Genomic DNA, 23,001 nt, shown 5'->3' with positions numbered 1-23,001 from the left:
AAGAAGAGTGGTTCTACATTTTCTGATTATATTTCCCCACCACCCATTTATTACTAAAAACTTGCTTTTGCTCCAACAATCAACTTAGAAGCATTCATTCACTGGAGGCTCACCAATGCCCTTCTGTCCTTTTCTTCCCTGACTCTTTAGGACACTTCACAGTTAATAAAAGGAAGTTAATAAAAACTTCCTTCTCGGTACTGTTTCTTCCCTTGTCATCTGAGACATCTCAGCATCTCCAACCCATCCCTGTCTTGGCTGCTCACTGTCCAGCCATTTCACTGACTTCTCTTCCGCCTCCCAAGCTCCATTCATCAGGCTGGTTCTTTCCATAAGCGTTATCTCTTGGGCATGCCACGCCTTCCCACCTAACACTTGGAATATGGTCTGCCTCTATGAAAACAATGCCTTCAACTCTCTCCCTGGTTACAATTTCAAAACTATCTGCTGGGCCTCTCCGCCAGGGTGTTTCCCCACACTCATCTAATGCAGAGAGTAACATCTTTTCAGAAAACATACACACACAGCTCTGTCTCCTCAGTTCTGCCCCTCCCAGCCCCGGGTGCTTTCCTCTGGCACACCCTTCCCTTCTCTCATCTGTGAACTAACTGTTCCCACAAAATGCCAAATATATCAGCAGAGGTGGAATGCTCATGAATGGACATCTGTATAGTTCTGCATGTAAAATGTAACAGAACCAGGCAGAGGGTCACACACAAGAAGCACTACTTACCAACCACACTGAACTTTCTAAACAAACAAGAAATAAAAACTCAGCCTCTGCACTTTTAATATTATACTTTTCCTTCTGCCACCTCTGAAACTTCCTTCCTTCTGCCCTGCCCGCCCCATTCATTCATGTTTCACATACAGCAAATAATCCATGTGTTAGTCACTCTGTCGTGTCCAACTCTTTGCGACCCCATGAACTGTAGGCTAGCAGGCTCTTCTGTCCATGGAATTCTCCATGCAAGAAAACTGGAGTTTGTTACCATTTCCTTCTCCAGGGGATCTTCCAAATCCAGAGATCGAACCCAGGTCTCCCATGCAATAAATAATAAATTAGCAGCGGGAAATATTACTAGGAAAACAAGGAGTTCCAACATTGTAAAGTCTTCTTAACAGCATAATGGATCAAACAGCAACCCCGCCCAAATTCTTAGAGGATCTGATTTCTGTTTCCACCACAAGCCTTCAGTGACTCATTCTGTGTCAGAAGAAGAGTAGAACGTGTTTAACTTGGAGTTTAAAGAATCAGTCTGTTCACTTTCAACTTCACTCCATCACTGCTTCATAATCAAATGCCAAGACATGCCAAGACATGTTTCTCCATTGCATCAAATTAACACCAAGGTTGAGGGCTGGAGGCCGCCTGAAAGGCAAACAGGGAAATCTGGGCGGGGCCTTCAGCTGCCGTGAATCATCACAGACTTGCAAAGGCTTGCCTCTCACTCTCAGGCTTTCCAATACTTGGTTGGTAACAATCCATGAGAACCGTTTTAACTGAAGTGCAGTTGTTCTCATTTTAGCACAGCTGAGACTCACTTGTGGTGGTTGCTCAAAATAAAGTTTAGATTCCCAGACACTACCCATGTCTTGAGAAGATGACCATGAATCTACATTTGAATAAGTATGACTCACATTTTGAGAATCACAGCAATAGAATTTCTAAAACTAGCCTGGCCCCCAACCCACGCAGAACCATTAGTCCATAAAGAGCAACTCCACCTTCAGCTGAAATAAGAAACTAGCGCAAAAATGCAGGCAAGCAATTTTCAACTTCTTAGTTAGCCATATTTTGTTTGTATCAGATAAAGCAACATTTGCAAATATATCCTAAGTCACACACGGTTCCCTATGTCAGGAGAGTTTCCTAGAGTATAATGGAAAAAGCACTGGATTGTAAATTTGGGGGTCTGTGATCTGTTTCCAGTTTCTGCCACCAACGGGCATTTCACCTTGGGCAAGTCACCAGACACCACCCCTCAGTCTCCTCAGCCATGAACTAGGAGATTGACTTGGCTCATCTCCCCCAAATTCTACGAAGCTCAGACTAAATCGGGAGGAGAGCTGGCACTGCAGCTTGCAACTCTTAGATCCAGATTAGATTTCATGAGATCCAACTCTGAACTACCACAAGCAAACAAGAAAAATCCTTTTCACAGAAGACTGATACCACATTGCGTCAATATTCCAAACTGGAACAAGCAAAAATTATTCCATGTTCTTCCAGGCGGTGGAAAACCTTCAGATTCAGAACCAACAGAACCATCAGAACCAACTTCACATTCAGGCGATATATACCATTTACTGTGTTAATCCAGGAAAATTATTCTCTCTCAGCCTCAGACTTCTCATCTCTAAAATGAAGATAATAGTGCCTTCCTCCTAGGGTTATTGAAGTTAAGATTGTGCATTAATCTCCACACTATAAGGAAACTCAGTACTTAATATGTTACATCCCTTCCCACCCCCTCCTAGTGAGTGTCTTTTATAGAGTGTTCCCAGTTCAAGATCGTCCCAACACATGACCAAGAATTGCCTCTGACATGACTGCTGCCATCATCTTCCAATAACAGTAGGTACCACCAGCTCCTTGAATAGGTCCTCTGCGTTTAAGTGCTCTAAACATGTTTACCTCATTTCATCCTCATAATAACTGGGTAACTGTACAAAGCAGAAACCACTGCTCTTCAGATGATAAAACCGAAGCCCAGTGAAAAGGTGACAGCCCACAGACACACAGTCACCAACGAGAGGGCATCAGGTAGCCTGGCTGCAGAGCTCAAGCTCATTGTGACCACATTCTGGTCCCGAACTGTGTATACACATTACACACAATACCAAAGACATGTGAATGAAGAACCCACACCCTTTAAAAATAATTCTCATGTCGCTACAAGTTCAAACTGAGCTCTACTGGCACACTGCCTGTGAAAACCTTCCCTAGGAGACCTGCCCACATAGCACACTAATTCATCTATGCTCATAAAAACCATGGCACTGATTGTGATCTACGAGCCATGAAATGTATGTTCGGGAGCTTTGTTTCCACCAGAAAGCCATCCAAACTGAATTGAATGATTTTTTAAGTTCTCCAGCTAACATCTCAAATTTTAAAATATTGATTTTCCATCCCCGTGGATCGAGATAGAAAACAAAAAAGCCCATAGTTGATAGGAGAAGACAAAGAAAGATGTTTCATCCTTAAAAAATAGGAGATAAACATCCCATTAACTCTCCAAGATTTTAGGGCAAGAAGAAAAGGCAAGTTATTAAAGGATACAGACATACGCACAGAGTCCACCTCACCCGAACCCTTCCGTGGGAAGATGGAAGCAGGCTCGGTGTCGTAATTAAATAAGCAGTGCCTCCAGGCCAGGAGATGCCCTCCTGACCACTCAAGTTAACAGTCAAGATTTTCTGCTTAGTAGTTTTTTTTTTTTTTCCTTTCCTCTTTTTTGGGGGGAAGAGGGACAGAAAATAAATTTTATTAATTTATTTTGAATTTTATTTCATATTGAAATATCATTTATAAACAATGTTGTGTTAGTTTCAGATGTATAGCAAAGTGATTTGGTTATACATATACAGGTATCTATTCTTTTTCAAATTCTTTTCCCATTTAGGTTATTGCAGAATATTGAGCAGAGTTCCCTGTGCTATTAAAAAGTCTACAGACAATAAATGCTGGAGATGGTGTGGAGAAAACAGAGCTCTCCTACACTGCTGGTGGGAATGTTAATTGGAGCAGCCACTAATGGAAAACAGTATGGAGATTCCTTAGGTTTTTTTTTTAAATCTTTTATCAGGGGTATATGAAACCAGTGACAATTAATTCATTAGTGGAGGAAAAGGGTATATTCTTCATTATTTGAGGTAAATCTCATTCAGGAAAAACAATGAACGTTTACAAATGAACATTTCAAACTGTAAAAAGAGAATGGGAAATAAAACAGAAATTACGGTTTTAAGGACATCAAAAATAATTCAATTACTTTACATGCTTTAAGAGCTGGTTCTCACTTATGACCTGTGAATTCAAATGTTCTTAACATTTTTTTTCTTAATTTGGTGTGGAACTCCCAGGCAATGACACAATTAAGGAAGAGGTAAAAGGCCGGAAGGTAAGAAATAAGGGGACAGACTCGCTCTCCAACCAACAGATAGTCTGATTTGATTTCAAATCTCCATAGCTGCTCCATCTTCTCTCCTCTGGTAACCACTTCCCACTGAATTTTATCAATTATATTTTCTCAACTAGTTGTTTTATACTATTCACCATAGAAATGATGATGATGATGGTGGTGATGATACTGCTGGTGGTGGTAATAACAAGTACACTTCCATGTCTGTACTCTTAGAACTCCTCAAAGTTTATTAGAAACACTTTTTTCTCAAGGGCTATTGTTCACCAAAAAATAAATACATAAAAATAATTGATCCCCTATAAATATAGAATTGATATATTTACAAATGAATAAACTAACTGTAATGTAGTCCATGCTACTGGCCTCAAGGATGGAAATGTAAACAAAATTCTCCCCATATCTACCAAACAATTAAATGGGCTTTTCCTTGAGAACAAGCCATACTTTTTGATTTTATTAAGGTTTGTGCTGTGCTTAGTCACTCAGTTGTGTCCGACTCTTTGTGACCCCATGGACTGTAGCCCGCCAGGCTCCTCTGTCCATGGAATTCTCCAGGCAAGAATACTGGAGTGGGTTGCCACGTCCTCCTCCTCCAGGGGATCCTCCCAACCCAGGGATCCAACCGGTATCTCTTTACATCTTCCGCATGGGCAGGCGGGTTCTTTACCACTAGCGCCAGCTGGGAAGCCCATTAAGGTCCATGCTGCAATTCAAATGCGTTCTGGTTATGGTGAAACACTGCCCTACCCAAAAAACAGCCCAGCTGCTAGAAACAGCCACTCAGAAACAGTCCCCCTCCTTACCCATCTCTGCTAGAAGGTGAAAGTGAAAGTGTTAGTCACTCAGTCGTGTCCAACTCTTTGTGACCCCAAGGGGACTGCAACCCGCCAGGCTCCTCTGTCCATGGGATTCTCCAGGCAAGAATGCTGGAGACGGTAGCCATTCCCTTCTCCAAGGTTATCTTTCCAACTCAAGGATCAAACGCGGGTCTCCTGCATTGTAGGTAGGTTCTTTACCATCTGAACCACCAGGGAAGCTCAGTCGTTTCTTGGCAGTAACCTCGTGGAGGCCTCCATGAGAAAATGATGAAATAATCAGACCTAAAATGTATTTAATTGCTTGTGTTTAGATGGCAAGAAATAAAATGAATCCTAGGAAGATCCAGGCCCCATTAATTTAGAAAGTCCTTCTTGATCTACATATTGTTACAACTGGAAAACTCAGATCAAGCAAAGGATGTGAAGACAGAAAGGGAGACATGTCTTGATCCTTAAGTCCTAACCTTACAGGAAGCATCTGTTCTGAGAGCAATGACTCACAACCCCTGATAACAAAGTTAACATTCTCCTTTGAAAGAGGGAGCATGCTTGCAATGGTATTTTCAATGAAACAGCCCCTGAAAGTAGTGCATTTTCTCTCTTTCTTTTTCAAACATCCATTAAGCTCCCAGGATTGTGCCGTCCACCCCTCTTTAGCCTTGTGTTGTCCGCTGTGACTTGGCATTTCAGTATTTTCTTTAGCCATTATCCTAAGGCCACGATTTCATCCATTTTCAGAATAAACAGTTCAGTAATGAAAGTAGAGATTGGCCCCCAGGTAAATAGGAAATGATGCTTCCGGCATCTTCTTCTTCAATAGTATTTCTACTCACAATATTCACAGATCTTGTTTACTGAGTGTCTAACAGGTACTAGATACTGATTTTAACTTTACACTATCCCCATCTTATACATGAGGACACTGAGGCTCAGAGCATTTAAGTAACCTACCTAAGATCACACAGCTAGTACTAAGACTCAATCTCGGATCTTAAGCACTAACATTTCCTCTCCAGGGACAAGGCCTCCCACTTTTCTGTCTTTCCCACTACAACATAAAGTGGCCTGGCCCCTGCACGCATCACCTCTTCCAGCTCCAAATTTACCTACCCAGTCAGTCAAGTTCCCAATGCAGAAAGAATCTCAAATGCAGATAAACTTTGATTTTATCTTATTTCATGATGGTATTAATTTCCCTATGCTGGTAAAGGGTAAACATTTATATAATGAGCTACTGTGGAATTTCATTCACCCTTCATTCTGTGCCCTTAAATTATTCTCCTAAAAGATAACTCTCAACATTATAGGAATTTATGCCTCAGTTTCTGGTCTATGACTAAACCTGTAATCATGCTTCTAGTTAATAGTGTTTATAGGTGGGTGGTAGGATTTCAGGTGACTTTGATTTTCTTTACTTACAGTGTTTTCCAGGTTACCAGCACTGAGTATATATTATTCTTTCAATTAGAAAAAATTAAGTGTTCGTTTCATTGTGAAAAAACGAGTTTATATATTCAACTATTTACCCCTCAAAATTATTTTGCCCTTAGTATTGAAAAAGAAGATATTCATTGACCCAATTTAATCCTGGGCCTAGTTAGACCCAAAATTTAAAATAAGAGATGTGGGTTCTTTTACAAATGGCTCCCACGTTTACATTATTTTTTTTCTTGTCACCTAAAAAATTAAAACATATTCTATAAAACTAGATTTTAACTACAGTTCTTCTTTTACTTCCCATGGGCCTACTTAGTAAAATCCTCTGCACCCAATAAAGACATATGGTTACACATGGTTTATATAAACCATATACAAATATGGTCTTGTGTCAGGCTTTTAACTATGCCCTTTCCCTCTTCTAGGCACACCTACACCCCCAGACTCCTGTGAAGCTCAGCGTGGTCATGAGAGGAGGGGTGATATGAGCCATGTCCAGGCCTGGCCCACAAGGACCTCCCACAAGAAGAACTCCACGTTCCTGCCCTGCAGACTTGGAAGCCACATACTGATGATGACAGAGCCACAAAGAGAAAGCAACCTGGGCCTCAGAACCTCCCCCTAGAAGAGCATCCCAGGAACATCACTTTGGACTCTACATGAGTCAAAAACAAAAGTGTATTGTGTAAGCCACTGAAAATGTGTGGCTTCTTCATGACCCTACCATGACCCTACCATGTGCTAATAAAGCACATGGCTTTATTAGCACACTCCAATTATTAATGCAGATGTACAGATGTGAGATTTGGACCATAAAGAATGCCAAATGTCAAAGAATTGATGCTTTGAACTGTGGTGCTGGAGAAGACTCTTGAGAGTCCCTTTGACAGCAAGGAGATCAAACCAGTCAATCCTAAAGGAAATCAACCCTGATACTCATTGGAAGGACTGCTGCTGAAGCTGAAGCTCCAATACTTTGGCCACCTGATGCGGAGAGCCGACTCAATGGAAAAGACCCTAATGCTGGGAAAGACTGAAGGCAGGAGAAGGGGATGACAGAGGGTGAGATGGTCGGATGGCATCACTGACTCAATGGACATGGGTTTGAGCAAACTCTGGAAGTAGTGAAGGGCAGGGAAGCCCGGCGTGCTGCAGTCCATGGGGTCGCAAAGAGTCGGACATCACCGAGCAACTGAACAATTATCGCAGAAGGAGCTCTGCTGTGTATCTTACCTTTTTCAAAGACTCCTTCTGCTTCCAGGACAGAGACCGTGCGGTTCGCTGCCATCTTCCTCAGTTCCGCCTTCACGGTGACCTGTGAGGGGCTGTGTTCCAGAAGCTCCACCCCAATGGTCACATTTCCACCTGGCCTGATGATCCCAGGGACTGTCACCAGAAACCTGGGCCTAAAGAGTTCCCAACAACAAGAGAAAAATGAAGTTGCTTATCCTTACATCTTCATTCTTTTGAGATTCTCAAATTTCACAGATGGTGAGATAGATTCCCTATACAGTGTCAACTGTAACTGTTTCAATGAATGTGGCCCCACTGCTCCATTTATCAACTGCATTGAAAGGCTGTTGAAAGAAAATCATTCCCCTAAATCAATTTTTGTCCTGTCATACAGCATTGTACAAGTTTAAAATGTACAGATAATGATTTGACTTACACATGTTATAAGATGATTATCACAATAAATTTAGTGAACATTCATCATCTCACATAGGAACGAAATTAAAATAGAGAAAATACTTATTTCTTCCTTGTGATCAGAACTCTAAAGATTTACTCTCTTCATAACGTTCATTTATAACATACAGCAGTGTTAATTATATTTATCATGTTGTACATTCCCATAAATCAATTTTAATGCAGTAATGTATGCACTGCTAGAGGATGGCCTGTGTTAGTATTTCCATTTTATAAACCACAAATAGCACAGGATAGCTTACACTGAGACAGCAGAAGTTATTGGCAAAGTACAAGCCTCTAAACTTCTTTATACAAGACATCATCCCAGGGTAATTTTTTTTTTCTTGGTTTAAACACACACACACACACACACAGAGACACACACACATGGATTTTGCTTGTTTCTTATTCAAACTTTTATGTTTGGGCATCTACCCAAGAAAACATCATCTAATCAACAACACTAATTAAAATATACCATCTGAAATTAAACTATCTGTCGGCGGTGACATTTCCAGGTGGAGCAGAGCACAAAAAATGGCTAAAACAGCATTTTCTCTGCCCAAACCAAGGATTAGGGCTCCAGGGCAAAACCCTCTGAGGGGGAAGGAAGTGCATTCCATTACTTAAGTGTCTCACTGGTTATCTTCCTACAAAGTCTGCACCTGAACCCATACTTAACCACCTCGCCCACACCTTATCATTGCTAAAGTTGAGACATCTTGTTTAGAAAAAATATGCACGAATGTGTTTAAAAGAAGGCACATTACTGTAGGGGGGCGAGGGGCGCAAAAAGTCGAAACAAACTCAAGAGGAAGCGTGGACTAAAAATAAAAAGTCATCAGAAAGCAGTCCTGGCCGGAGACGCTTGAACAACCTCGTGGGTGGCGAAAGTTAACTGTCCCTGGGAGGACCGAGCTGAAGCGATGCAGGCTCAAATCTCCAGGCCGAGGTCCGGCTGGGAACCCCCGCTCCCCGCCCGCCCCGCGCGCCCCGCGCTCCTACCCGGGGACGGCGGCCAGCGCCGCGCTCCACACGCAGAAGAGGCGGGCGGCGGTCAGGAGCCGGAGGCCCCGCATCTCGGCGCTGTGTGCGCTGCGGCCGCGGGCTCCCGAGGAAATACGCGGGCCGCGCGGGGTGTGGCCTCCCACCGCCTCCCGGCTTCGCCCAGACTCCCGGCTCAGCAGTGAGCGCTGGGCGCGCCCGCCGACCGAGCGAGGGCTCCAAACCAAGCCGGGGCGCGGCGGCTCCACCCCTCCCGCCGCATCACCGCGGCACTCCTCGGCGCCCCGGCCGACACCGCAGACCCGGGCGGGAGGCGGGAGGCGCGCAGCCCGCCCGACCTGGCGCGGCCGCCCCGCTCCGCCCCCCGGCCACCCGGCTCCGCCGGCTGTTTACACGAGCGCTCCGCCGGCGATGCCGGGGGGCGTAAACAGGCCCCTCCTTGTGCGGAGAAGAGTGCACGGCCGCTCTGGGAGGTGGGAAAAAATCAGTCATTGTCCTCCAGACTGTGAGTCAGAATCTGAGAGAAAATGGCAAACACACCAAACAGGGGTGTGTTTTCTGGTAGCCGTTGAATGTATATGAATCAATAAACCCGGGAGAAAACTTTTTTTCCCCTCTTGAAACAAAAAGTTATGTATATTGTTTGCCTCTCCAGGAAAATGTGGGTTTCTCGGTTTAAAAAAAAAAAAAAGGTGGGGAAGAAAATTCTGGCACGTGTGAGAGTGAGGTGCTGCTCCTTGAAACTCTGAGAAGCAACTGTGTGGGGAGATGCTTCATACTCTGGGCTGCCGCTGAACACTTCGGCTACCGAAGGTATTCATTAGCACTGTGAAGCTTGGAGCAATTTGTTTAAACACAGGGTTAGGGCGGCTCTCCTGTCCCCAAGGAAGGCCAGTGGCCCAGGGTGGCCCGCAGTTCCTGAGCCCCAGCTCCTGGGTCCTGGCTTGGCTGCAGCTCCTTCCCCGGCTCCTTGGCACCCTCACCATCTTCAGATGACTCAGGTTTCACCATGACTACACCATAAAAGCGGGGAACTGCCAGAAACCGTTGGAAAACGGGCACATTCAGTCCCTGACAACTTCAAGTTTCTAATTCACGGAGAAAAGTTTCAGATGGTGACCGTTTAATACAGGGCAAAATGCAAAAGGAAAAGAGGTCATCGGAAGGTTGTCTCTTCACAAATCTATGTGCTAAATAAGGGGGAAAGTAGCACCTAGACAAACTGTGGTTTGGGAGTCCAGGAACTTGCTTTCCTCCCTTTCCTGTTCCACCCTTTTTCACCCTGCTGATCGGCTTGCAGAGGCCCCTGTGTCTTCAGGCTCCTCCACGCGCCTATCTTTAGTGGCTGACTTCCTGTGCAGGCAGGGCTTGGGTAAAGTGGAAAGGGTTGAAGTGGATCATTGGGTACACACTCTGTCCCTGACATGGCTGTTACTGCCTCTTTGGTCTCCTCACCTCTGTAGTACAGGGCTGAGTGTGGGCTCTGTCCCAGTCTGTATCAGTGCTTCTCAAGCTCTAATGTGTATGAGAATCACAGTAAAATGCAAATCCTGATTCAGCAGGTCTGGGATAGGGACTGAAATTCTACTTCATTTCAGCATACTGTGGGCCACAGAGGGTCTACAGGTAGACTCTGTCTTTGATGAGAAAAGGAAATTGGGAAACTGGAGAAAATTCCAAGCTTCACGTCAGAAGATAGATCAATCAATTCAGGTTCATTCTAGAGGCAGGCAGGTATAAGAAGGACTCCAAAAAATTAGTTGATAATGTTGCATCCCCAGAAGATGTCTAGAAAAGTTTAGAACCACCTTGCTGTTTTATAAAATGAAGGCTGTGCGTATTTTAAATTGATGTGACCTCCCTGTTCATGCCTTCCTTCTCACGATACACACAAGAAGCTTAACTGTGCAGAAATTTGGCCACGTGGATTTGCAGAAATGAGGCACAGATGAGGCAAAGAACCCATCTGCCAATACAGGAGACATAAGAGACAAGGGTTCAATCCCTGGATTGGGAAGATCCCCTGGAGGAAGGCACAGCAACCCACTCCAGTATCCTTGCCTGGAGAATCCCACAAACAGAGGAACCTGGAGGGCTATAGTCTATGGGGTCGCAAAGAGTCAGACAGGACTAAAGCAACTTAGCATGCACACACACATACATTATATATATATATGCAGTGAAGAAAGATTTGAAGGATATTCATCAAAATGTTATCCATATCCAGGCAATTACCTGGACCTGCCAAACTGTCTACATATATAAATATATATAACTTTTAAAAATAAAACAATAAAAATGATATTGTTTTAGTAAGTAGTCTTTAAGGGAGCATCTTAGAAACTCTTTGGAATAAAATTAATGAATCTTGATACAAAAAACCTATGTTTGTTTCTCCCATGAAAACTGAATGGCCTTTGGCATAAGAACTCACACTGTTCCCATGTCCCTGCTGACATGTCTTTAGCATGTGGTTCACTGAGAAAAGCAGAATCAATAGGAGACAAATCCTACACAATCATGGGAGCTTGTGGAGCAGCTGTTGATTGTGCATCTAGTGTTGAGTCAAAGTCACTGTAAGTCGGCCAGGGGGAAAAAGCTACATGTGAACCACAACAAGGAAACATGAGGGTGAACTGGAACGCATGTGTCTATTAACACCTCCAACTCTGATGTCATGGGTAAGCTGCAAGAGAAGCCAGCTAAATATGTACTTGGCCCAGAATTCAGAAAAGCTCAAGGAGAAGACCCCCTGAGAAGTGGAGGACCTTGGGCCCCACTGCCACCCCACACCCACCAAGTCAGCTAGCACAGCAGTAACAATCTGGGCTGGTGGCCAATGCCTAGCGCCCGGCACCAACCTTCAGAGTGAAAAATACGACTTCTGCTTCAAGCTGGCTTCCAAAGTCACATAAAGTGTCTCTTGTGGCCAACACCAACTCATAACCATATAGGGAGGGGAATTCTGAGAAATTTAGCTTCATCTTAGATAATCTGGCACAGTATGAAGCTACCAAAGTCCATGCCTCGTCAGCTTGGCTTCTGAATATACCCGTTTAAACCATACTTAACTTCAATAAGAGACAGAAAATTCATGCTTTCCCCCAACATGATACAAGTATCCCTCACAGAACCAAAAACGACCCTCTCTCCAAAAGAGTATACAAAGTCCTTCAACTGTTTTTGGACATTATCAGTGCCTTTTCTAGCTGAATCACATTCTCCCTTTGAGAGCCTGTAACTTTAAACCTAAGGTTTAAGATTAACTGCTATTAATATATATTACATGGTAGAAAATTGAGAAGGGGAATAAAAATATTAGTTTATATATACAATATTAATATTATATTAAAAGTAATATTTATATAATACATATACAGTATATAATATATATGTTAATATAGTAATATGGGAACATTAATTATTTATATTAATGTAAAAATACAGTGATGATATATTAATTCACACTCTATTGATTGATATGTTGATACAATCGTAATATTTATTTTATTATATAATATATTACTATATTAATAATGTTATAATACTATACATTATTATAAAAGCTAATGATAATAAAAATATTCTATATATGATATTTATATTATAATTTTGCATGGTCAGTCCCTAAGTACTGTCCTACTCTTTGCAACCCCATGGACTGCAGCCCACCAGGTTCCTCTGTCCATGGCGTTTCCCAGGCAATAATATTGGAGTGGGTTGCTATTTCTTTTTCCAGGGACCTTCCTGACACAGGAACTGAACCTGCATCTCCTGCTTAGCAAGCAGATTCTTTACCACTGAGCCACCTGGTAATTTTAATAAATAGTAATATATATTATATATAAATATCAGATATATAAATATCCTTCCCCCTCTCTATCATCTAATGTGTGTTAATAGCAGTTAATCTCATACCTCAGGAATGAAGTGTGTGTGTATTTATATATAATACACACATACATATATATGAAAGCGAAAGTGACCCAGTTGTGTCCGATTCTTTGTGATCTCATGCACTAAACAGTCCATGGAATTCTCCAGGCCAGAATACTGAAGTGGGTAACCTTTCCCTTTTCCAGGGGATATTCCTAACCCAGGTATCCAACACAAGGTCTCCCGCACTGCAGGCGAATTCTTTACCAGCTGAACCACAAGGAAAATATGTATATATATATATATTTTGATATATATATATATATAAGAATATATACATGTATATCAAAACAAGAAAGAACTGCAGGTAGCTATTACAGTCTTTGTTTCTGCTACTCGTCACAAGCTTGTATTTACAACTACCTTCTTCTAGGACCTATACCTCTGCTCGCAGTAATCACCTGGGCTGGCATGGCTCTCTGCATGGTGGAGTGACCTAGGTCTTCACTCCTGAAGGGTCTGAACCATTATCCGTCCTCTGCATATTATATTGTTGTTTTCTATTGATTTTTAACCACAGGACTTGGGGAGACTGAGAGATGCCCCAGTGTATCTTCTGTATTCCAGAAATACTCCTTACTTCCACTGTGTAGTTTCAACTCCTCGACAGTCAAGAGCATTCAGTCACTCCAGCCAGTAAAGCAACCACTTCTGTGACCGCTGATTCACTGGCATGAGGAGCCCCACGCGGCCAGGCTCAGCTGCGAGTTTAAGCGAACTGCTGCGCTGTCACTAGTGCAAACACGCCTCTCTCGCAAACTCAGAACTCTAAACCGGCAGAGTCTGATATGGAAATAAGAAGCAAAAACTTCAGCAGTGGTCACTAGGGGTAACAGAGGAGCCACTCTCATTTCCACCCTAACAGAGGGTGAAAGTGAGGCTGGTTTCTGGAGACACATCGAGAGAAACATTAGTTACTGATTTACAGCATAGAGTGCATCCTCAAGTTTGTTGTTGATTTTTACATGTTCAAATTGTATAAAATTTAAGAAATATTATGTATGAAATGAATGTTTACTTACATTTATCATCTATTTGAGAACTATTTAGATAGAATCCTGCACAGAATACCAGAATCTTTCTAACTCAAAGCAGAAGAGGAAATTCTTGTCTACTGGAAGACAAGGAATGATATTGAAATTAACTAGGAATAATAATAATTAGGCTTGTTCTTAACTCTTTTGGGGAGATTTTAAAATTAAAATTTTGTGTCCCACCAAATTATCAAACAAGAGTGGAGAAAGACCATGAAAACATTTTCAGAAATGGAATGGCTTAGGAACTTTGCTTCAACAAACTCTTTTTAGGAAGTTACTTTAGGAGGACATATTTAGCAAACCAATCATAGAAGCCAAGAAAAAGGAAGACATGAGATTCAGGAAAAAGTATATATAACCCCAGAGAGCAATGACGAGAGAAGTTCCAACAGGAAGAAGAATTCCAGGAATAAGGCCTCAAGGGTAAAAGGGACCTGAATAGAATAGATAAATGTGATGGGAAACTGGGGGAGAAAATTGAGGCTATGATAATGTAAAATTGTGTAACGATGGGAAGGAAATTCAGAAACTCTAGGGAAAAGAAAAAAAAAACTAGGTAAAAAAGGAAGTATAACCATAATTCATTAGTTGGGTCTGTAGTCAACAAGAATTATATAAAGTTAAGGAATGATGCTAAAGCTGAAACTCCAGTACTTTGGCCACCTCATGTGAAGAGTTGACTCATTGGAAAAGACTCTGATGCTGGGAGGGATTGGGGGCAGGAGGAGAAGGGGACAACAGAGGATGAGATGGCTGGATGGCATCACTGACTCGACGGACACGAGTCTGGGTGAACTCCGGGAGTTGGTGATGGACAGGGAGGCCTGGCGTGCTGCGATTCATGGGGTCGCAAAGAGTTGGACACGACTAAGTGACTGAACTAACTGACTGACTGATGTATGGTTTACTTATTTATAACTTAGAATCAATCCTGTGAAAGGGGAAGTATTAAACTCTATCCTGCTTTTCCTACATGAACTGTATCACTGGTAACCAAATAGGAGACACAGGGAAATTTCTTGTTTCACAAGTTTTCCAGCCAGTAAAATGTAAAATGTATGTTAGAATTAGCACCATATCACAGCCTTGGTGAATTAATAGATCTAGACCAGTGCTATACAATAGAATCTTCAGTGAGGATGGAAATGTTCCATATCCACCTCAGTACTGTAGCCATGAGCAACATGAGGCTACTGAGCACTGGACATGTGGTTGGCATACCCAAGACACTGAGATTTGTATTTTATTTCATTTGAATTAATTTAAATTTAAAGAGCAGGCAACATGTGACTACTCTATTGGATCATGTGGGCCTAAACAATAATAATAAACGGCTGCTATAGGAAATATCCAGATACGCTGTATCCCTATAGAAGAACCCAGAACCACCTAAGTGGTCTTGTCAAAAGACTGAACCTGAATCTGATTCCAATTTGCAAACAAATATAGGGGAACATATTAAATACCTCAGGGTTGTTGTTATTTAGTCACCAAGTCCTGTCTGGCTCTTTGTGACCCCATAGGCTGCAGCAGGCCAGGCTTCCCTGTCCTTCACTATATCCCAGAATTTGCTCAGAATCATGTCCATTGAGTCAGTGTTTTCCAATGAGTCGGTGGACTTCACCGACTTCACCTCTTCACCTCAGGTGCCCAAAGTACTGGAGCTTCAGCTTCAGCATTAGTCCTTCCAATAAATATTCAGGGTCGATCTCCTTTATGATTAACTAGTTTGATCTCCTTGCTGTCCAAGAGACTCTCAAGAGTCTTCTCCAACACCACAGTTTGAAAGCATCAGTTCTTTGACACTCAGCTTTCTTTATAAGTCAACTCTCTTACATCCATACATGACTACTGGAAAAACCATAGCTTTGACTAGACAGACCTTCGTTGGCAAAATGATGTCCCTGTTTTCTAATATGCTGTCTAGGATTGTCATAGCTTTCCTTTAAAGGAGCAAGTGTCTTTTAATTTCAAGTCTGCAGCCACTGTCCACAGTGATTTTGGAGCCAAAGAAAAGAAAATCTGTCACTGCTTCCAATTTTTCCCCTTCTGTTCTCCATGAAGTGATGGGGCTGGATGCCATGATCTCAGTTTTTTGAATGATGAGTTTTAAATCAGCTTTTTCACTCTCCTCTTTCACCCTCTTCAAGAGGCTTTTTAGTTCCTCTTCACTTTCTCCTATTAGAGTGTTATCATCTGCATATTTGAGGTTGTTGATATTTCTCCTGGCAATCTTGATTCCACCTGGTGATTCATCCAGCCGGGGATTGCGCATGATGTACTCTGCATATAAGTTAAATAAGCAGAGTGACAATACACAGCTTTGATGTACTCCTTTCCCAATTTTGAACTGTCCTTTGTTCCACGTTCAGTTCTGTTGTTTCTTGACTTGCATTACAGGTTTCTTGGGAGACAGGTAAGGTGGTCTGATATTCTCATCTCTTTAAGAATTTTCCACAGTTTGCTGTGATCCACACAGTCAAAGGCTTTAGCATAGTCAATGAAGCAGATGTTTTTTCTGGAATTCTCTTGCTTTTTCTATGATCCAACAGATATTGGGAATTTGATCTCTTGTTCCTCTGCCTTTTCTAAATCCAACTTGAACATGTGGAAGTTCTTAATTCATGTATCACTGAAGCCTAACTTGAAGTATTTTGAGCAAAACCTTGTTAGCATGTGAAATGAGCACAACTGCGTGGTAGTTTGAACATCCTTTGGCATTGCTTTTCTTGAGGATTGAAATGAAAAATGGCCTTTTCCAGTCCTGTGCCCACTGCCAAGTTTTCCAAAATTGCTGACATATTGAGTGCAACACTTTAACAGCATCATCTTTTAGGATTTTAAATAGCTCAGCTGGAACTCCATCACCTCCACTAGCTTTGTTCATGGTAATGCTTCCTAAGGCCCACTTGACTTCACATTCCAGGATGTCTGGCTCTAGGTGAGTGACCACACCACTGTGGTTATCCCGGTCATTAAGACATTTTTTTGTACAGTTCTTATGCGTAGTCTTGCCATCTCTTCTTAATCTCTTCTGCTTCTATTAGGTCCTTACCTTTTCTGTCCTTTATTGTACCTATGTTTGCATGAAATGTTCCCTTGCTATCTCCAATTTTCTTGAAGAGATCTCTAGTCTTTCCCGTTCTATTGTTCTCCTCTCTTTTTTTTTTTTTTTCATGAGAACCTCCTCTATTTCTTTGTATCATTCACGTAAGAAGGCTTTCTTATCTCTCCTTGCTCTTCTCTGGAACCCTGCATGCAGTTGGGCACATCTTTCCCTTTCTCCCTTGCCTTTTGCTTCTCTTCTTTCCTCAGCTATCTGTAAAGCCTCCTCAGACAATCACTTCGCCTTCTTACATTTCTCTTTATTTGGGGTGGTTTGGTCACAAGGCTGTGATCCATGAAGGGGAAAATACCTCAGGGATGTATTAGCAAAATCTAGGCTGTGGGATGGAGAAGGCAATGGCACCCCATTCCAGTACTCTTGCCTGGAAAATCCCGGACGGAGGAGCCTGGTGGGCTATAGTCCACGGGGTCGCTGAGGGTCGGACACGACTGAGCGACTTCACTTTCACTTTTCGCTTTCACACATTGGAGAAGGAAATGGCAACCCACTCCAGTGTTCTTGCCTGGAGAATCCCAGGGACGGGGGAGCCTGGTGAGCTGCCGTCTATGGGGTTGCACAGAGTCGAACACGACTGAAGTGACTTAGCAGCAGTAGCAGCAGCAGGCTGTGGGATGCCTTATCAAACAATCAAATTTTTTCAACAAATAAATTTTAAGGAAAAATAAAGATAATTGAAAGAAACTATAGGTTTAAAGAGACTTAAAAGACAACAATTAATGACAATGTACAAATATTATTTGGCTCCAGATCCAAATGGAACACTGGTAAAATAATTATTCCATTTTGATACAGCTGAAATTTTGCATAGTGACTAGGTATTTGATGATATTAAAGAGCTGTTATTAATTCTTCAGGTTGGAAATATAGTCTTAAGTAGAGTTCCAGAAAAACATCTACTTCTGCTTTATTGAGTACGCCAAAGCCTTTGACTGTGTGAACCCCAACAAAATGAAAAATTCTTAAAGAGATGGGAATACCAGACCACCTTACCTGCCTCCTCCTGAGAAATCTGTATGCAGGTCAAGAAACAATAGTTGGAACTGGACACAGAACAACAGATGGTTCCAAATTGGGAAAGGAGTACGTCAAGGCTGTATATTGTCACCTTGCTTATTTAACTTATATGCAGAGTACATCATGAGAAACCCTGGGCTGGATGAAGCACAAGCTGGAATCAAGATTGCTGGGAAAAATATCAATAACCTCAGATATACAGATACACCACCCTTATGGCAGAAAGCGAAGAAGAACTAAAGAGCTTCTTAATGAAAGTGAAAGAGGAGAGTGAAAAAGTTGGCTTAAAACTCAACATTCAAAAAACAAAGATAATGGCATCTGGTCCCATCACTTCACGGCAAATAGGTGGGGAAACAATGGAAACAGTGAGAGACTTTATTTTGGGGGGCTCCAAAATCACTGCAGATGGTGACTGCAGCCATGAAATTAAAAGATGCCTGCTCCTTGAAAGAAAAGCTATGACCAACCTAGACAACATATTCAAAAGCACAGACATCACTTTGCCAATGAAGGTCCGTCTAGTCAAGGCTATGGTTTTTCCAGTAGTCATGTATTGATGTGAGAGTTTGGACTATAAAGAAAGCTGAGCACCGAAGAATTGATGCTTTTGAACTGTGGTGTTGGAAAAGACTCTTGAGAGTCCCTTGGACTGCAAGATCATCAAACCAGTCAATGGTTAAGGAAATCAGTCCTGAATATTCACTGGAAGAACTGGTGCTGAAGCTGAAACTCCAATACTTTGGCCACCTGATGAAAAGAACTGACTCACTTGAAATGACCCTGATGCTGGGTCATTAAAGATTAAAGGCAGGAGGAGAAGGGGCCAACGGAGGATGAGATGGTTGGATGGCATCACTGACTTGATGGACATGAGTCTGATCAAGCTCTGGGAGTTGGTGATGGACAGGGAACCCTGGCATGCTGCAGTCCATGGGGTCGCAAAGAGTTGGATATGACTGAGTAACTGAACTGAACTGATAATTTTAAAAGTGTTTTTATCTTCTAGAAATACATACTGAAAAAAAGAAATACTTCCTGAAATAATCGTGGGTGAAATTTGTGATATCTGGGATTTGCTTCAGAAACAACACAGGAACCAATTCACACTCATTAGGATGGCTATTATCAAATAAATAAATAAACCATAGGAAATAACAAGCATTGGAAAGGGTGTGGAGAAACTGAAATCCTTGTGCATTGCTGGTAGGAAAGTTAAAGTGCAGCCATGGTGAAAAACTGCATGGCAGTTCCTTAAAAAAATTAAACATAGAATTACCATAAGATTCAGTAACTCTACTTCGGGGTGTACATCCAAAAGAATTGAAAGCAGGAACTCAAAACATAGATTTATACACACTTGTTCACATAAGCACTGTTCACAATAGCCAAGGGGTGAACTCAACACAGGTGTTCCTTGATGAATTAACAGATTAAAAAATATGACTTATTCATACAATGGGATATTATTTGGAAAAGAAATTCTGGCACATGCTGCAACATGTTTGAACCTTGGTGGCATTATGCTAAGTGAAATAAATAAGTCACAACAGGACAACTATTGCAAGATTTCATTCATATCCATCGACAGAGGAGTTGGCGGGCTACTGTCCATGAGGTTGTCAGACATGACTGAGTGACTGAACACATACCCCCAGAGTAGTCAATTCATAGAGATAGAAAATACATTCTATTGGTGGTTGCCAAGGGCTAGGGAGAGTGGGGCATGGAGAATTGTTGCTTAATGGGTAGGGAGTTTCAGTTTAGGAAGGATAAAAAGTTCTAGAGATAGATGGTGGTGATGGTTACAAATCAGTGTGAAGATATTTAATGCCACAGAACTGTAAACGTGGTTAAAGTGGCAAGTTTTATGTTTTATATGAAAGTGAAAGTTGCTCAGTCGTGTCCGACTCTGTCTAAACAGTCCATGGAATTCTCCAGGCCAGAATACTGGAGTGGGTAGCCTTTCCCTTCTCCAGGGGATCTCCCCAACCCAGGGATCGAACCCAGGTCTCCCACATTGCAAGTGGATTCTTTACCAGATAAGCCACAAGGAAAAAAAAAATATATATATATATATATACTTTGATATATATATAAGTATACATACATGTATATCAAAACAAGAAAAAACTGCACATAGCTATTACAATCTTTATTCCTGCATTGCAGGTGGATTCTTTACCAGCTGAGCCACAAAGGAAGTGCAAGAATACTGGAGTGGGTAGCCTATTCCCTTCTCCAGGGGATCTTCCCGACCCAGGAATCCAACCAGGGTCTCCAGCATTGCAGGCAGATTCTTTACCAACTGCCCTATATGTTATATATATTTTACTATAAACAATAATAATAATACAAGAGGGGACAAGCAGGTTGGGCCAGGTGGAATTATATGGAATTACAGTTGAGGGTTGTTGAGGTGGGTGAGGGATATGTGGGGATTCAATGCACTCCTCTTTCTACTTCCATACATTAACATTTTCCATAATGAAAATATTTTTGTACCAAAACAAGATTTATACAAAGATACAAGAGAATTCAGTTTAAACTAAAAAATAAAAACAGAAAAATGGCTAATAATTCTCACCAGAATAATGTAATAACAGAGGACATGAACATTATAACCAAAAATGTTGTCCCCAAAATTACCACAGCCTAAGAAAACTATCTAGTTAAGATCTCAATGAAGATATGGAAAGCCAGCAGAAAAGATGGAAACTGAGCTAGAAATGCCATGAAGGAAAATTTCCCATTTAAAATGGCTTCCACTGGGGAATTCCCTGGCGGTTCGGTGGTTAAAGTGCCACAGTTTCACTGCTGAGGGTGCGGGTTCAATCCCTGGTCAGGGAAGTAAGGTCCTGTAAGCTGTGCTGCATGGCCAAAAAATAAAATAGCTTCTTCTGAATGGAGTATAAACCTTAAAAATTGTGAATTGCTATTTCATACACCTACAACTTATGTAATATTGCACATCAACTCCACTCAGTAGTATAGTAGTAAATAATAAATGCTAAAAAAAATAATAATGTAAATAATAAAAATAAAATGGTTTCCTCTGGAAACAGACAACATAGGTAAAGGCGGATGCTGGCTTTTCTTTCGTTTTTCCACTAAGTCTTGTAGAATTATTTTAGTCTTTAAGCTGCATGCAAATGTGGTTTTTTAAACACTGAACTTAACTTTTATATTGTCTGTATTTTTTAAAGGAGGCAGAGCCAATACAGTGTGTCAGGATTTTTAAACCTGGTCAACATTATATACACACCACAAGTTAACTGTCACATCACCAATTTTTGCAAAAGGAAAATGTATAAAGGAAAAAGAAATTTTAAATTATATAAATATAATTACATAAATCTATGTGGTGGTGGTGGTAGTTTAGTTCAGTCGTGTCTGACTCTTGAAGCCCCATGGACTGTAGCCCTGCAGGCTCCTCTGTCCATGGGCTTTCCCAGGCAAGAATACTGGAGTGGGTTGCCATTTCCTTCTCTAGGGGATCTTCCCAACCCAGGGATCAAACCCACATCTCCTGCATTGCAAGTGAATTCTTTTGCCACTGAGCCACCAGGGAATTCCACACATAAATCTGTATCTAATAAATTTAGAATGTAAACCACTTAATCAGCATTCAAAAATAAAAATGACTTGAAATAGAAACAGACAAAGCAGAATCATGACTCCACCGGTATCCCTGAGTTTGTGGTTCCCAGTTTTCCTCTGTGGTGACCTGCCTCCTGATCTCAGACTCAATTCTGATATTTCATCCACCTTGGCTTCATTTGCTCCACCATGCAGTCCCCACCTCGAGGCTCACCCTGAGCCTGTGTTCATTCATGTACACTTGATCATTTTGGCTCTGCTCCCCTCCTGGGCTCAGCTCACCCTCAAAAGCCCCACAGTTGCTGTTCTCAGCTCCTGACTTTTACAGGCACCAGATACACACTTCGACTCCTAGATGACCCCACCACCGCCACTGCCAAACTAGTCTTGTGTGTGGGCTCTCCCAGAAGGACCATGATTTCATTTTAGATATGGAAAGAAATCAGATATTAATAAGGATTTCATTTCAGATGTTTCTTTCAATTACTGAAATAATTTGGCTCAGAAGGTAAAGAATCTGCCTGCAATGAGGGAGACTGGGGTTCAGTCCCTGGGTCAAGAAGATCTCCTGGAGAAGGGAATGGCTACCCACTCCAGTATTGCTGCTTGGAGAATTCCATGGAGGAAGAGGAGCCTGACGGGCTACAGTCCACAGGGTCCCAAATAGTCAGACACGACTGAGCAACTAATACTTTAATTTCAGATGCCTCTTGCAATTACTGAAATAATTTGGCTCAGAAGGTAAAGAATCTGCCTGCAATGAGGGAGACTGGGGTTCAGTCCCTGGGTCAAGAAGATCTCCTGGAGAAGGGAATGGCTACCCACTCCAGTATTGCTGCTTGGAGAATTCCATGGAGGAAGAGGAGCCTGACGGGCTACAGTCCACAGGGTCCCAAATAGTCAGACACGACTGAGCAACTAATACTTTAATTTCAGATGCCTCTTGCAATTACTGAAATAATTTATCTTTGCATACTGCCTTTTTTTTCCCCTCCTTTAACTTTTTTCCAAATAATTATCTAGGCACAACCCATGGATCAGGGACCATCAGGTACTTTGTTAGAATTCCTGGGCTTTAGCCTGAAGGACAGACTGCCAAGGGAGAGAGAATAAATTGACTCAGGTATCCTGTACGTCCCCAGGAGAAGCTGACTGAAGATGTCAGTGCAAAGGGCACGCTCATC

The 23,001-nt window shown here is 41.9% G+C and overlaps 1 protein-coding gene across 1 annotated transcript in view; it reads right to left on the bottom strand.

Annotated features, from left to right (window-relative positions):
* The window catches only part of CD109 (CD109 molecule), a 134,618-nt gene extending 125,291 nt beyond the window's left edge, over positions 1–9,327 (bottom strand). The window contains exons 1-2 of the mRNA XM_061427218.1: positions 9,104–9,327; positions 7,640–7,812 (exon numbers count right to left, since the gene is read on the bottom strand). Of these exons, the coding sequence (XP_061283202.1) occupies positions 7,640–7,812; positions 9,104–9,177 (247 nt within the window). The 5' untranslated portion in view covers positions 9,178–9,327. The remainder of the gene's footprint in view (positions 1–7,639; positions 7,813–9,103) is intronic.
* Positions 9,328–23,001: the final 13,674 nt, after the last annotated feature.

The sequence above is a fragment of the Bos javanicus genome, chromosome 9 (genome assembly GCF_032452875.1).
Source record: "Bos javanicus breed banteng chromosome 9, ARS-OSU_banteng_1.0, whole genome shotgun sequence".
In the NCBI taxonomy this organism is placed as follows: Eukaryota; Metazoa; Chordata; class Mammalia; order Artiodactyla; family Bovidae; genus Bos; species Bos javanicus.
Note: the sequence above shows the minus strand (reverse complement) of the source record. Positions and strands in the feature narration are given on the sequence as shown.